Below are 16,780 nucleotides of genomic sequence, written 5' to 3'. Positions count from 1 at the left end.
TACGCATGTAGACAAGACCTGAAGCAATTCAATTAAGCAGGCAGAATCTTCTGCTTTGGTTTTGTTTTAAAGCTTTCTAAACATAAAAAGTAAAATCAAGCAGAGTTCTGGAAACATCACTGTATTGCTGCAGGGACTCCAAAAGGAAAGACAAAGACAATCCTCCTTTTTTCAGAACTTATGGGGCAACATTAAATTATTTTGTCAATTTTCTCTGCTACTACTGCCCAGAAAACCTAATAACTGTAGTGGCAGAGATGAAGTGTGATACCGGGGAATGGAAGAAATGAGAGAAGAAAAAATAAGAAACTAGTTTCACTTCTTTCTCAAGCTGAAACAAGTTACCATTCCCTTTTCCTAGCACCTAAAAAATTAAGGAGGAAAGTGTCTACTCTTTCAAAGTGTCCAAGAAGAATATACAAAGTCACCTCATTCTGAAACTCCAGGAGGAATGAAGAATGTAAATGAAAAAATAATGAGTTATATTTCCAGGGATCTCTTGTTTCTCATAAACCGTCTGTGAACTGAGCTTGGCTATAAATCTTCTTCTGTGGTAACCTCTGTGTATTAACCATGCCCAGTTAATACAGCCTGCAACAACAAATCACTTCCACATGACCCCTGCATAACCAAATCTTTCTTTGTGCTTCCAATTAATGTACTAGCAAAAAAAAAAAACAAAAAAAACAACCCACAACCTAACAACATCAATGTTTTATTAACTTGACAGCATGTAAATTATTAAAAACCATTTTTGATTATCTTGTCCCAAGGGAAGAAATTTCTACTGGTGTTCATCTCCTCTCGGGCCTGGTCCTGGAGCCAGGCAGGGTTAAAATCACAGCTCCTGAACTGGGCACCCAACCAACCGAGTGTACTGGGAACACAGACACTGCCTCTCTGCTCCGTGCATTCGGCAGTCCTGCTCTTGGGAGCTGCCAAAGGACTGGGACGGACACAAATTCTGCTGTCTGAAGTGCCAGGAGAGCAGGAAACTTGTCATCGCGGTATCCTGCCAACTCGGGAGCACAAAGCCAGCAGGGAGAGCGGAAGGACGGGGCAACGTTCGCACGTGACTTCAGCAACCGTCCCCTGGAGTATCCTGGTTGCCATTCAGCTCAGAAGTTGACATTTACCACAGTTTCTAAATCAAACCAACTTCCCTTCCATTGTATAGAATAAGGGAATAAATGAGCTATCTTTTTTTTTTTCCTTCTTCTTCCTCCTAAGGTATGTATCTTTTTTTAGGGACAAGTCTCTTTGGAGACCAAAAATAAGAGATTAAGAGTATGAGAAGAATTAAATATTAGGTAAGTCCTTTTTAATAGCTTTCTTTAAAAATACTGCAGTAATGTTTGAATCTGATATAAAGTGCATGGCAAAATTTTAAGCATGAGATCACAATAAAATATGAATGTTCTGGAACTTTTTTTTTTATTTTACATAAAATATGCTCTCCTTTAAATAAAATATGCGTCAAAAATACTCCTTTCAGGATCCATATACTTGAAAAACATGGAGAATAAGAAATCAATTTACACGGTGTAGCCATCTGCAGCTACAAAATTGGTTTTAGTTATTATTTTTACTATTTTTAGTTAAAGAATAGCAAATGACAGAAAGTCTTCAACATCCCCAGTGAGGCTCTTTTCTCTTCTTTTCTCTTCTTTTCTTTTCTCTTCTTTTCTCACTAAAACTTGTTCCTATCCTCTTTGGAAAGGGGATCTGGCAGTATTTTTCATGCAACATAGTAGGCTAACAAGACACACAGGAATACAATCATTTTCCTCTGGGCCCTTTGTGTTGCCATCTGTTTAAATCCATTTAATAGCACTTTGGTGGTTCCAAAGCAACACTCTATGTACGGTATGTTACTCTATATACTCATAACAGTGTTAGGAAAGGACACTCCACTGGAAGATGTGAAGAAAGAAGCCAAAGCTAAATTTGCAACATTAAATTGGGGTATGCACTGGCTGCAAAGGTGGTCAGGTATCACAGTTAAGTGAAAGTTTATGCACTACACTTATCCTTGGATTCTTTTTATGTGTATTACTATTTCTTTACTGAAGAAAACCTGCACAACACCTCCCTATTGATCAAGCTGATGCAGAACAGTCTAAGCAGCCCCTGCTAACTGATCTTCCTTTTCACTGCTCCCTAAAAACTCAGGCTCAAATAGATACTGCCATGGTGAACATGTTCATACTTCAGCCTTATTCTGACTAGGTTTTAATATCAACTAGAGATTTCCTTCTACTCACCTCGTGGAGACAGTGTCCTCCCTTTAGATGGGCACCACCAGACTGCCTGACAGCCCAAGTTACAGCCTGACCCCTGGGAAGTCCGACTGACAGCTATGTTTAGCTGCCCCCTGTTGCAGTCCACTTAATTAGCCTTGTTGCAAAATGAAAACAACCTGATTTTGCATATGGAGATATAAAAAACCTTATCAAATAAAATAAATCTCATCTTTAAAAAGTTGTCCGTGCTGATTTTGATCTATGCTCTTTGTAATCCTTATCTGAAGTAGGATTTGAAAGCAGGATGTTCAAAAGATTGTTTTGTTGGTGCTCAGTTAGGATTCTTTACAAAAACTGCAGTAGCGAATGTCTTCAAATGAATCACCAAAGCACCACTGATGCTACTGACTGGGCATCCACTAGACTGATGGCAAAACTGTACACGCTTCACAGAGTGCATGAGCCCCCAGCCCTGTCTCCCTTTGCATTTCTAGTTTGTAATTTGGTTTAAGACTTCAGGAGGCCATAAAGCAACCTAGAGATTACACGATAACACTTGACAGGGAAGATATGATTAGAGTCATGTTTACAACTATGATGACTATGGCATGTAGTGTCTTAAAGAAATGATTGACAGCTACCCATAGATTTCACTTGGGTTAAGGAACATCTGTTTCCTGGGGGCTGTGCTGATGATAGAGAGGCAGAGGTACAACAAAACCTGATCATAGAAAAATTCCGTTTGTAAAAATAAGAAAACAATATCAGACCGTAAGCTTTTTCTTTCTTTTTTTCCTTCTTTCTTTCTTTTTATTCATTCATGTATTTATTATTTTTTAACTAGGACCTACTGCTATTAAACAAACTGATCATTTGACAGTCGACAGCTCCAGGGATTAGAGGGCTGAGTGCAAACAAACCCTTTAAAAAAAATCGGCTGTATTTTTCAGTCTGTGTATAAAAAGCAGCACTAGAGTAGAGTCCCCGCTCTACTCAATCACAGCTGCAGGCACGGCAATGCATTTTTTTTCCACCTACCTAGTAATGCTCATTATGACAGCAAGACAGGCTTGTAGTAGAAAAGCAACTGCAGTGTGGATAGAGTGAAGCTTCACTAAAACTGCTCATAAAGTTTAGTGAAATGCATTGAATCAGTCCTGAATTTGTGTGCTACATTTATCTCCCCTATTACAAAGCTGTCAAAAAATAACTGATTGCAATATTCAGGAAAAGAACAATGTCTTGTGCATTCCCCTGGAGAATGCTCCTCATTCAGAGTAAAAACAAAACAAGTGTTTTATTCCTAAGAATAAAGCCCAGCTTTCTGGTTACGGTGAAGGAATTATTTCCTGTGTATCCTGATATTATAAATTTAATGCAATCTCTTAGGTACTAGAAATCAATTCAAGTGGAGAGGGAAGACAAGAGACAGGAGACTCATAGAATGGTTTGGGTTGGAAGGGGCTTTAAAGACCGTCCAGTTCCAACCCCTCTGCCATGGGCAGGGACACCTCCCAGATTGCCCAAGGCATCATCCAACCTGGCCTTGAACACTTCCAGGGATGGGGCATCCACAGCGTCTTTGGGCTACCTGTGCCAGCGCTTCACCACCTTCTGAGTGAAGAATTTCGTTTTTACCTCTGATCAAAATCTACCCTTCTTTAGTTTAAAACCATTCTGCCTTGTCCTTCCATTGTCTGCCTGAGCAAAATGTTCCTCTGTCTTTTTTATAAGCCCCCTTTAAGTATTGAAAAGCTGCAGTGAGGTCTCCTCCCAGCCTTCTCTTCTCCAGGCTGAGCATCCCCAGCTCTCTCAGCCTTTCTTCACAGGAGAGGTGCTCCAGTCCTCTGATCATCTTCATGGCCCTCCTCTGGACCTGCTCTAACAGCCCCACATCCTTCTTGTGCTGGGAGCCCCAGAGCTGAACGCAGTGCTCCAGGTGGGGCCTTACAAGGGCAGAGCAGAGGGGGACAATCACCTCTCTCGACCTGCTGGCCATTTCACCAGAAAGATGCACACATTTCTGATAACATACTCAAACAATAGTTATTTATACTCTATCAAATAATCCTTCACAAACTATTGATTAACTTTAATATAGAGAACCTTTGTGTCACCCTAATTGGCCAGAATGAGAAGTTCATGTCATAGGACTGAGGATGCTGTAAGGAATATTGAGAAAATGAATGTGAGGTGTTGTGGTGCAGGTTTCCTCAGAAGAGACTTACTCGCTTGCAAGTACAGTACAGAGAAACTGGAGCACCCAGAGTACATGTAATCCTCTAGCCACATCCCATCCAGTTCATGAAAGAAACATGGGATACGAGATTGACCCCCCTGAGGGTAAGTAATGGCACTGAATGTGAGGGCCCACTGCAGCGTGCACAAACATGCTGCAGAGCAGTTGGTGCAGAGAAGATGGGCACCACCACCATCAGCAGATCCCAGCTGTTCTGGCAGGCGTGCTCTGGGTGAGACTACATGGTGTCCCCTCTGGGAACCGGGTGCAAGACTGAAAGGATATGCTTCTGATTAGAGAGAGATACCATGCTTTTCAAAGATGGACAGCTTTGCATACAGCCAGCAGTAGGACACCTGGAAGGTTTTAAAAGCATGTACAGAGGTGCATAGCAAGTTTAAGCACTTGAGTAACTTGGGAGCATTTTCAGATCACAGGTCTGGATTCCACTGTATTAATTCAACATAAACCCTGCCTTAGGAATCTGAGTTCTGTACTGAATGTAGTCCTGCACATTTTATCATCCTCCCTGCAAAAAAAAAAATCCTAGGTTTGTAACAGGGCAATTTTCAAACTCATGATGTACGGGGGTTACAATTCTATTTACAAATATAATATCGCTATTTCCTGTAGAGGGGATGAATCTAGATGATCTTCTACCACACAACATAAATAAATAACCGGATTTTATCAATCATAAGGTTGACTGTATGATAAGGTTATAGTTATGTGACTCATCCCACAACATCCAAGTAAAACATACCTTCCTTGTAATAGGAACAGTCCTAAGATTAATTTTCCTATACTTTTAGTGCTCAGGCACTGGATGTCAGCTGAGCCACAGTGATTGACAGTGTAACACAGAATGAAATGCATTAGCCCATATTTCTCCAAAATGTCACATGGGTCACAGAGCATGAAAAGGTTCTGTTGCTCAGTAGCTAATTAACCCCCAATTAGTTAGTTCTGTCCCTGAATCTTCCTAATGCAGCCATATCAGTAAAACACAAACAGAATCAAATATCACAAAGATTTTGCACTAACAAGTAGAAGTGAAGAGCAGGATGTGGACAAATCTTTGCAAACAGAATTAAATTATCTCTCAAGAGAGAGCAGAAAGGGAAAGACCCCTCAAAGTTAACATAAATGAAAGATTTTAATATGATTATGGGACACGCCGAATGAAATTTGATAGCTTGCTACATGATTTCTAGAGAGAGAAGCAGTCTGAGAGAAAAAAAGGTCAAATAGTTTGTATTCACCACTATTATTCTCCCATTTCCTCTGAGCTTCCAATTTTCCAGTCATACATATGTGCTATAGAACAGATGATTTGAAGCACTGGAGAGGAAGTGTTATTTTCAAATCCACTTTCTGACAAACACCTTTCAACCCCATATTTCACAGACACTGAGAGAAAGTAAAATGAAATGATAATGGATAGGAGGTGGTCCTGAGGACCCTAAATCAAACAGGACAGACAGCTGGATGATTCAGGTCATTAATATCTTTGAGGAAAAAAAAACAACACAACAATCTCTTATTAAGTATAGGTCTATTGGCAAGATCAGTCTAGCTAAAAAAAAATAATAACATCAAATGAATATCATTTTGAAATGTACAGCTTTTTAACTACAAGACAGGATATAATCAACTAAAGAATCTCTTCTCTCCCCCCCCCCACTTTCTTTTTTTTACCTGATAGGAGCACCTTTGGCCTGTGCTGGTCTCAAGAGTACGGTTATTGTAGTAGCAGTTTCATTGAGAGATGCGTCAACTCCTTCATAGTCTGGTAAAGTGGGAGCTGATTAATGTTGAGTGGAAGGAAAAAAAAAAAAAGAGAAAAATCAGTAAAAACATTTTGAATTTTCATGAGATTGTGGCTGTTCACAGTATAGTACAAAGCCATGATCTTCATCAGCTACTTGAGTCTTTTTTAATGATTCGGGTCAAGTACAATCTTTTATTACAGAATAAATGGGACTTCACCAACAACTGATAATTCCATCCCTACCTGCTCCCCCTCAAGTCATCATACCTATCAAGTTAAACAGGTTTATTCAAGGAGGACAGAGAGGAGGACGTGACTGCCAAGAGACCCTAAGACTACAAAATCCCATTTTGTTCTCCCTCTTTCTATCTTTCAAAGAAGTATATTCACCACTTCTACCACCTCTCTTCTTCCTCCTCCAACAATTTAGGAATGTTTCACATTTCCTCTTAAATGACATGGGAGACCAAGCTGATAACAACTATACTGCAGGAAAATCAGTCTTAGGCAGATATGCATCTGTGGACACTGGATGGGTGAGTCTATTCCCATGCCCATTTCTTCTTCCATTTCTAACAATCGATAGCCAATCTGTTCATGAATCAGTTTCTGAGCCACTGCAAATTTCACTCCAGTGTATTAAGAAAAAAAACATGAACAAAACCAAAGTAGAAACTAGAAACAGTTCAACATCCGATTCATTAATGGGCTGGCTGTTCAGCTTTCATCGAAACAATATTTGTTGTGCATTGGGTGGCTGTTGTAGCTGTTCACTTCAGCAGTGAAACTTTTGTCTGCTATCGCAAGCCTGTCACAACCCTGACTGGTAACTGTGCTGTTCACATCTGCTCTAGTGCAAGGAAAGAAACGGGATTTTTGGTGATTCAGAAAATAACAGATTTCCATTAAATACTATTCTTTAACGATCTTGAAAACTATCTGCTTTTTTTTTTTTTTTTTTTAAGTATGTGGATGCATCTTTATAACATGGTTAATGATACCTGTGTGTTTCAAAATGAATTGTCACTAAAAAGATGTTTCCTAGCAGGATGCCAATCATTTAAGTCATAATAATTTTAAGATAATATATTAATAGATAGAAGAGCAATTAAAGATTAAAAGCCATGCTTCATTAGTCTCAGATCCTAGATGCACAACAAAATTGCTCTTATTCAGAAAATATTATTGTTTTATAGAAATAATGTTCACTGAATGCTCATTTATAAATTACTATTTACAGCATGTTCACTACGATCATGAAATCACTTGAAAGTGGTTGAAAGGAATCATTTCACCCCTCATTTAAGTAAAGCTAGCATTTCCTGAAACATATGCATTACTTCATAAAATTTATTAGTTATTCTGAGTGAAATCAGGCAACAGTTCAGTATAAAGCAAAACCAAAAAAAAAAAAAAACCCACCAAAAAACAGAACAACAACAAAAACAGGCTGAAATTCAGATACAAAGGGTATCATATACATCCTTTTAGCTTTCTTACTATTAACCAATGTTTTACTATAACTAACTCAGACCCATATTGTGTTCTGGATAGAGTTCCTAAAATTTCTGAATGGAAAGAGAGGACAAATCTAAAGAACCCTGAATACATTATAATCCTTTGAGATGTTATTTCTCAAAACAGTAAGATGGCTGGGACACAGGCATGCTAGCAAGATACTACATTGTTACCCCCCACCCTCCCACACACCCCGTTCAGACAAGTATGTACTCGCTACGTGCCCATTATCCCTGAAAGTTTATGATCTGGAATCCGTTATAAAGAAACACAAAGACCTTAAAAGAATCTGAGTAAAATATCAGACTGCAAAACAACCTACTAGCTAGATGAACAAAACATGTAATTTGTTTTTGTTTGTTTGTTTGCTTTTTGTTTTTGGAAGGGGCTGAGGAATGAGGAAAGCTAGTACTTATGTTCTGGGATGGAATTCAACAAATTGTTTCAGTTAACTAAAAATACAGCATTTTAAGTTGCTACAGATTTCAAGGAGCTCTGCGCCTTGAATTTTCTCACATTTTGATTCATGTGCATGCTTTTGGAAACTGGGTGAGGAGACTAGGTGAGTAGTTTGCCATAGAAATGGTAGATGCATTTCAATACATTATTAATCTCCCTTTACAGGAGGATTTAAGTTTCATTATGGCAGATAATAAGGGAAATAGCCTGCTTTGTACTGCTTACATTTCTAAATGACTAGCTTCTTTGCTATCTGCCAAGCTCTGAAGTCAACAAACCATAAAATCAACAGTCTCTCTAGATATAGCATTGACTCATTTTCTGCTATCAACTGCATAAGCTAACTTATGTTTTGAGAATTATATTAAAATTTAAGGATATAAAAATATTAAAGCATTCCACTTGACATTACTTTTTTTCTAAAGTTTTCAGTCTGTTATTAAGATGAATAGTGTCAATCAGCACATTGCAGTAAGTGAATAATAAAGATATGAGGAAGTAGAACTACACAAAGCTGGCAGAAGAAATTCACACTTTCTGCTATCTCCCCAGTTCTGTTACAGCCATGTGTTGCTAAGTGGTGTCACCTTGAGTAAGTCAATTTTCTGCATCTGACTTTACTAATCTGCAAAACAAATATAGTACTTAGTAACTAATGGAGTGCTGTAAGGCTTCATTAGCTAAAGTTTGTAAAGCACTTCAGATTCTTTACATGAAAGTAAAATATTACACAAAACCAAACATTTGATAACTACAGGTGTGCAATTTCCCTGAACTTGTGCTACTGTTTGGAAAATACACTCAAAAGCATTTTCAGTAATGTTAAGGTTACTTTCAGAATGTGATAGGAATGTTTTGTTGGTTTTTGCTTTCTTTTACATTTCCTGACTGTCCAAGTCTCGAAAAAAAACAACCAACCAACTTGTAAAACCAGTAAACATTTCCCCCCTGCCCCATTTTTTTTTTTTTTTTACCTGAAATGTTGGTTGTTACATTGATTGTGGTTGCTGGTCCAAACCCCTTAACAGTACTCGCACGTATAAAGAACTGATAAGTAGTCCCAGGATGCAAGTGTGAAAAGATGTGGTGCGTGCTGTTCCACAGCTTTGACACAGTTTGTGGAGGTCCTGCAACTGGAACTGCAGGATCAAATGACCGTATACTGCTGTAGCTGACCTGTGAAAAAGATTATTTCTAAAGTTTTGTTACAGTTTTCAGCACAAAGGGATTAAGTTAGCTAGACAGAAAGGAAACAGAGGTTGTATGTTCATCTAGTTATTTTGGGGATACCATGAGTACTTGATATTGTACACTCTGCTTCAGTTGAAAGGGTATACATATGTCCTTCATCTCTCTTCTCGTTCTTTATGATTATAGTTCATGTATGGAAAATTTCAGTGTTACATTTAAGTTAGGACATTCCCACCACCTTTTCTATCTACACCAGAACCCCTTATTTTTCACTTTCTGTAATACATGACCTGTCCTCTTCTAATAGTAATAATATTTAAACACTTTCCAAAAAAACCAGCATTGATACTAGTTTTGGCTTGGATGGAGTTAATTTTCTTCTTAGTAGCTCGTACAGTACTATGGTTTGGATTTGTGACCAGAACAGCGTTGATAACACACCCATGTTTTAGTGGCTGCTGAGCAGTGCTCATACAGCATTGAGGCCCTCTCTGCTTCTCCCACAGCCCCCCAAGTGAGGGGCTGGGAGCAGACAAGAGGTGGGGAGGGGACACAGACAGGACATCTGACCCCAATTGACCAAAGGGATATTTTCTACCAGATGACATCATGCTCAGCGATAAAAGCTGGGGAAAAGAAAGGGGGGGGCATTCAGAGTGATGATATTTGTCTTCCCAAGAAACAGTCCCATGTGATTAGCCCGGCTACCCTAGGAATGTCTGAACACTTGCCTGCTGATGGAAAATAGTCGATTAATTCCTTGTTTTTCTTTGTTTGTGTGTGCAGTTTTACTTCATCTGGTAAATTGCCTTTATCTCAACCCACCAGTTTTCTCACTTTTACCTTTCTGATTCTCTCCTCCATCCCACTTGGGCAGAGTGAGCAAGCGGATGGGTGGGGATTGGCAGCCCATAGGGATTAATCCACAACAATTACTCAAGGGGTTTTCTTTGGCTAGTAGGTTTACCTTGCTCCTGTAAATCATTACTACACAAAATTATAACCTCTGTTCCTTTAAGAAAGGAGTGATGGAGAGGATGGTGATCATTCCTCAGATTGGTTCATTTTTAGAAATGCTTCCTGCCAATTTCCTGTGGAGGCCACCAGAAGGCTTACGTATTAAATAAACTCAAAATATACATGCAGGTTTCTCTGAAGGGAGGTACCTAAAGATCTCACCAAAAAAAGGTGGCTCCAAATATTAAAGCCTTCTTACCTTTCATGTAACCTTCTCTTCCAACAAATAAGATTTCACAGGTCATGGCTGTCATGGCTTTGAAATGATGTAATAATGATACGAGATTTTTAAAATTAGCACCTCCCGTGTGGACTGTAGTATTGTTACATTCACTTGCCAAATTCATTTGACAGGGCCAGCCAGCCAACAATGAATATACATCATGATTATGAATTCTGAACATCCACTCCCTTATTCTCTAATTAAGGTGATATATGAATGAATAGCCTGTCTACAAAGCATAAACATCCACCATCAGCCGCCACTCCTGCCACACTTTCCTAGCCCTCTCCTATGCCTGTAAGTTGTTTAATGATTACCTCATACTGAGTAATGATGCCGTTTGGATCCACGGGTTCCTTCCAGTTGAGGAAGATCTTATCTTCAAAAGGAGTTCCTTTTACCGACTTGGCAGGTATAGGGCCTGGCACTACAAACAAAATAAAACGTTTAAAAATAGGAAATTCAAGAGACAGGCAAATTAAAGAGATGGTGTACATCCTATTAAAAACAAAAGGGAGCACAGGTCTACTTTTATTAGCATTCATTCACATGCAAAAGACAGTGGTAGAGAGTATAAAAAAGCACTTCAAAGTCTATTTTGTCACAGTGCAAAGAGAGCATGAAGTTGAAATGTTATCCCCACGTATGGTTTTCAGAACTTAATGCAAAGTCAAATTCTCTTGTAGTATAGCCAGGGGAAGCAGTTCAGGCTAGATTATGACTTTAGGTGTTCAGGGAACTCTGTAATACACATATCTTAGGACAAGGACTACATGGTTTTAAAATCCTTTTAAAAAGAAAAAATCAAAGGCAAGGAAAACCCTATGATATACAGCATCTTGCAAATGAGAGAAACGCTTACAAAATAGTTTTCAGTCACCCCTTCTTATGATTTGTTGTCTTAAAAGAGGGCTGGGCATGGTAAAACACAGCAGCTCAGCTGCCCCTTCTTTCAACTGCTACAGCGTTCCTGCTGCTGAAGGATCAAAACTGCTTACTTCAAATCTTTCAAATAAAAGACATTTTCAAAGCTTTGAACTGAACTGCACTAAGATGACCCTACTTTCTTATTTTAAATGGAACCAATATCCTTGGTGTAATAAAAAGTCTGAAGTGTCATCTCCGGCCTCTTTGCCCGAGTGATTCTCACAGTGCTTGGTAATCCCATCAACGCCAGGTGGGAGCGCTTAGTTATCTCCCGTTTCAGCTTACAAGGTATTTTTGCCTGCACATACAGCTCCTTTTTAACCACAGCAGCTCACCTGGATTTGAAGGTGTGCGCACTGAAGGAAGGACTTGAGGATAAGAGAGTGCCTGAAGAAACCCTAAAAACCAAAGAAACACCCTCCCCACCAAAAAGTCAAAGTTGCCCAAATTTTCAATCTTTCATGTTAAAATGTTACTTCTATTGAAACATATTGACATAGATTTCTCTCTCCTTCTTAATTAGCCTATCTTTTTCAGGGCAACATTCAGTGAGCCTCAGACATGACATTTCCTGGGTATTAATTTTCAAAGCCTACCAAAGTTTTACAGAGAGTAAATATAAATTAAAAATCACTGGATCAAAGGAAGCACAAGGCACTATGCTAGCAGCACCAAGGAGTGTGTGGTGTGTCCCAATAATAGGATTTATTTCAGTCGACATGGAAGTTATAAATGATGATCTGACCCTTGGTACAAGCAACATCATTTAGTACATTAATAATAAATTCATGGAGTCAAAGAAGCCAGCAGTAAACAGATGAGAGCTTCACAGAAACTGTTCACCCATCTGTCAAGCAAAGGCTTAGGAGAAGTTAACTAAAATCATACACTGCTGTTTTGCTTCAGTGTACCGACACAGACTGGGGAGTGGATAAAGGCTGATATGCCATGACAGCCCCTTTGCGCTCTTTGTGGCATTCACAGATTTGCTGTAGGCAGCGCTTTGTTTTTCACAGGAATGCTCTACTGTTTTTCTTCTCTACATCTGAAATGAGGTATGAATACTCTGATGCACACATTTTCCCTGGAAGATGTGCACATGTGTCTGCATGCACACATCTGTTTGAGAGAGACCATACAAACGCACTAGGGCACACGGACAAAATATGAAAATTGACATTAAAGCATATTAAAGCGTATGAGATAAAAAGAAAACAGACACAATTGCTCAAAACCCTGCAAAATACTTTCTGTGTGGTGCTTTTAAAGAATATGCTTCGTATTCAGATGAAACTGGGTGCAGGGTTCCAAGTTTCAGGTTTGATTAAAGCCTCCTACATTTCTGTTTAAACAGCCAAGTGGGAGAAACCTCTGGGCTCATCACATCGCATGACCGTGTTTTCTTCTCCTGCACTATAAAATTCTTTGCTTGTGGCAGCAGCAATGTTAAACTGACTGGAACTACATGATCCCACTTAGTTTCATGCTTCTCTTCCCACTGGCGTTAGAAGGGCATGAGAATAGAAGCTAGGACAGTGATGAGCAGCTTGCTGGGAATCCCAGCAAAAATAAGGTCAGAAAGTAAAGGAAAGCACGTGTCTAGAAAAAGTCAACAGTAATCTCCACATACCTCACCCAACCCATAAATTCACCAAAAATGAAGCTTGTGATCAACTTAAATTATTTGAGAGCTCAACTGGACTGAAAGCAGAGAAACAAATATAAATTCAAATGCCTACAAAAAGGAATAGGAAGTCAATTTTATTTTGAAGGACACATTTTGGTGGGTCTGAAGCTTTTTCTTCCCTTCCATTTTTCAGTTCAGCCACTGTAAAAATGTATTATTTGCACATCTTTACCAAAGGGAAAAAGGCTAGTGAGGAAGGGGAGAAGCAGAAACAAAATAATTTGCTTAAACAGTGTTTTATCTTGAGCAAGCGCATAGATTCATCCATCAGGTTAGTTGAAATAATGCTTAAACTTCCATGCTTGTGTTTTCATGTGTTTGTATTCAGGTTAGAACTAGTTACAAACAGATTTATTATTATTATTATTTTAAAGAGAAAAAAAAAGAGACAAAAAGAAAAACCAAACCCCACCATCACAAACAAAAGATCAAGAGCAACGTAACCTGTTAGTAACACTGTATTGAAGACCCAAACTGCACGCTTCCATTTGGGCAGCTGTTGCTGCCTCTTCCCTCCAACTCCCAGCAGGACCATAAATACTCAGCTCCCATTCTCCTTTCTAAGTGAGCTCTTGCTCTTCTCCTTGTACTCACAGATAGCTTATACTAAATCAAATCACCCATGACTACTACAAGTGTATATTAAAGTGAAGTACGTCACTTAAAATTCCCTATCAGTGGCTGAATACCTGAATAATTCAAAAAGTGTAAGCAGCAGTTATAGGAGTTGTACTCTGACCTACTGGCCTCTGCACCCTCTCTTTAAAAAGATTCTGATCCTATTGATTTTCTTTCCATCTGCTGACCTTGTGAAGTGTGACCCCACCATCGTTCTGTAAACTTTTTTTTATATGCATTATTATATGTAAAATTTCCAACTAGTCCAGACTTACACTTAGTTGAAGACATGAAATTATTTAGATGGATTAAACCATACAGTTTTCAGAAGAGATTTTCAACTTAAGCCAAAAAAAATATTTTTGCCCTAAGAGAAAGTATACAAATATAAAGCACACATGTACAAGGAACATAAAAAAATTCAAAGGGAATTTCAGCAAGGTTTTATAGGGGAAACATCACAAGCTCTTCTTTCAGGATTTTGATGCATCTCTAGAGCCTGTTTAATGAAGCTATATATTCATATGGTGAATAGCCGATAATCTTTTCTTGTATATATGTGGCATGGTGAACTTTTATAAATGCTACACATAATAAAATTATGAGCCATCAATCTGACATCAGAGCATTTCATTTTAGAGCAATATATTTGCATTAAATTATGTCACAGTCACAAATAAATTGTTATTCACAAATAGTGTCATTTAAACCTCGTTCTACACTAACTTAACAGAGAATTTATATTACAATACATTACTTCTGGAAGAACAATGTACTAACTGACACCAACCCCTATAAAAATGAATTTATACTGCTTCAGTTTTCCTGCTACAAAATAATGAAAGTGCATGTAAACAGAGTATTTTTATTATTATTATACTCTGTGAAAGCCGTGCAGAATATTATTATGCTACACAGTTAAGGATATGTGCAGATATATGCACAGTTATTTTGGGAAAAATTCCTCTGTGATACTCAAAAAGTAAAGTATATCAGCAACAAACTTACAGCCATTCTCAGAAGGCATATGCTCAATTTTCAGGAGATGGTGAAAGCCAATCTCTCCTACTGTTTAAGTGTTACAAGCAATTAAAATGGCCTAACTTTACATTTGCTCTGAGGGAAAAAAAGCTAGGATTTACCATTTTAGCTTTATGCTTTCAACCAGTTCACACCTGCAGTTGCCAGCTCCCGGCCCACATACCTTCCAGATGATATAAAATTACTAACACAACAAATATAAATGCTTACGATCAAGCTAGTCGCTATGCCAACTGGCAGTGGCTCATCAGTCTCAGCTGTAGCAGCACTCGCCGTAGATATGGGCACAGATATCAAATGGGGCTGAATCCATGAGTTTTGGATTTGCTGAACTGTGGGGCTCGGGCTCCGGTGCCCCAGCGCGGTTTGCTGCTTAAAGCTTTTTTGTCCCAAATGCTGACTTCAGTAATCCTCAGTTCTGGGATTTGGAAATGATTGACCATTTTAGGGTAAAAATAACCTTACAAACTGACAAAATGGCAACCGGACAACTTTCTAAAACTAAGCAAATCAATATTCTGACACTGCTTTCAAGTAGCAAGCACGTGGGCTGGCAATGAAGGGCATTTGCAGGCCCACGCGTCACCCCTGTCCCATTGAAGGCAGCTTCAACAGCCACGAATCCTGGCCTGCTTTCAGGCACGATTGTGTCAAAAACACCATTTCAAAAAAGCACCTCGTATTCAGTATCACTTTTTCAGCTATAAAGCTTCTAATATAGCTAGCTAAAGGAAATGGAAGTAGGAAGTTGTTTCAGCCAGTGTAAATAATTGTGTGTTTCAGGGCCAGCTTTTCCTGAGGTATTAATATAAAACCTAGGTTGTATTTCTGGTCTCTGCAATACCTTTAAACAGCTTATTTCATTTGCTGTTTGTTCAGTGGAAGCTTAAAATAAATCTGACTTGAACAGACAATAATTTCAATATTTTTCTTACTTTCTCACCAATCAACTTTTCTGATGTCTTAAATAAAAAGCACTAAAGTGACAAGTGGCTTGTCTTTACGCCACCACATTTTTTCCCCTCTCAATTACACGCCATTAGTAGATCCTACCCACTATCTGAAAAAAAATAATTGGGGTTATTTTCACGAGCTAAAGGACCAACAGGTCATCCCAAGCTCCTTTTTCCAATAGCAATAAGTCATTTATATTCAGTTTTGGTATGCTATTGCTGAAGACGTAAAACTTCCTTCCTTATTCGATGATATTCACACTAAATTTGCCACTATGCAGTGGCATAAGGCAATAGTCTCTCTTTCTTGGTCAAGGACTGAGGTCAATACCTTTAGCGAGGGCATTTATGGACAACTTCACATTGAATCTTTTATCTCTTCATTATGAGTTTTGCTTTATTAACTGCAACCATTTGCCATTTTTTTCCCATTAAGATTAGTATGCCACATTCACTTGACACCCATACATGTGTCACTCAGGTAGGCAAGTTACACATTTTGAGACAGTTTGCCATTTCAAGCCATCTTTGCCACCAGCCCTCCGTTCTTAGCTGCATAAGACATACTGCCTGTTCATCTTGCTGCATTACCTTTTTCCCAGGTGTGCTATTTTTGTTACTTTAACTATGTTACAAGCAGAGTTTTATATCCATGTTCTTCCAAAGTTCCTTGAAGCATTTTTTGTCTCCTCTGAGCAAAACATATTTTGTCTGTTCTCTTCCACCCCCCACCCTTCCCAGTATTTTCCTGGGGTGTTAGGACAGCTAGAAAAAGCACAAAGGATACAATGCTTCTCTTAGCAAATGTTTTATGTGAAAAAAACAATAGGGGAATAGATATTGTATATGTATGTGTTTGTGTGTGTGTTTCTAAAGGCAACTTACAGCCTACT

The 16,780-nt window shown here is 38.7% G+C and overlaps 1 protein-coding gene across 8 annotated transcripts in view; it reads right to left on the bottom strand.

Annotated features, from left to right (window-relative positions):
* Nucleotides 1-16,780, bottom strand: part of PTPRK (protein tyrosine phosphatase receptor type K) — a 421,389-nt gene that overhangs the window by 77,545 nt on the left and 327,064 nt on the right. For all 8 annotated transcript variants that reach the window (XM_080586782.1, XM_080586784.1, XM_080586779.1 and 5 more), the window contains 3 exons: nt 10,979-11,088; nt 9,205-9,406; nt 6,181-6,286 (listed from right to left, as the gene is read on the bottom strand). In XM_080586782.1, coding sequence (XP_080442908.1) covers nt 6,181-6,286; nt 9,205-9,406; nt 10,979-11,088 — 418 coding nt within the window. The remainder of the gene's footprint in view (nt 1-6,180; nt 6,287-9,204; nt 9,407-10,978; nt 11,089-16,780) is intronic.

The sequence above is a fragment of the Anser brachyrhynchus genome, assembly GCF_964034855.1.
Source record: "Anser brachyrhynchus genome assembly, chromosome: 3".
Taxonomy (NCBI): Eukaryota; Metazoa; Chordata; class Aves; order Anseriformes; family Anatidae; genus Anser; species Anser brachyrhynchus.
Note: the sequence above shows the minus strand (reverse complement) of the source record. Positions and strands in the feature narration are given on the sequence as shown.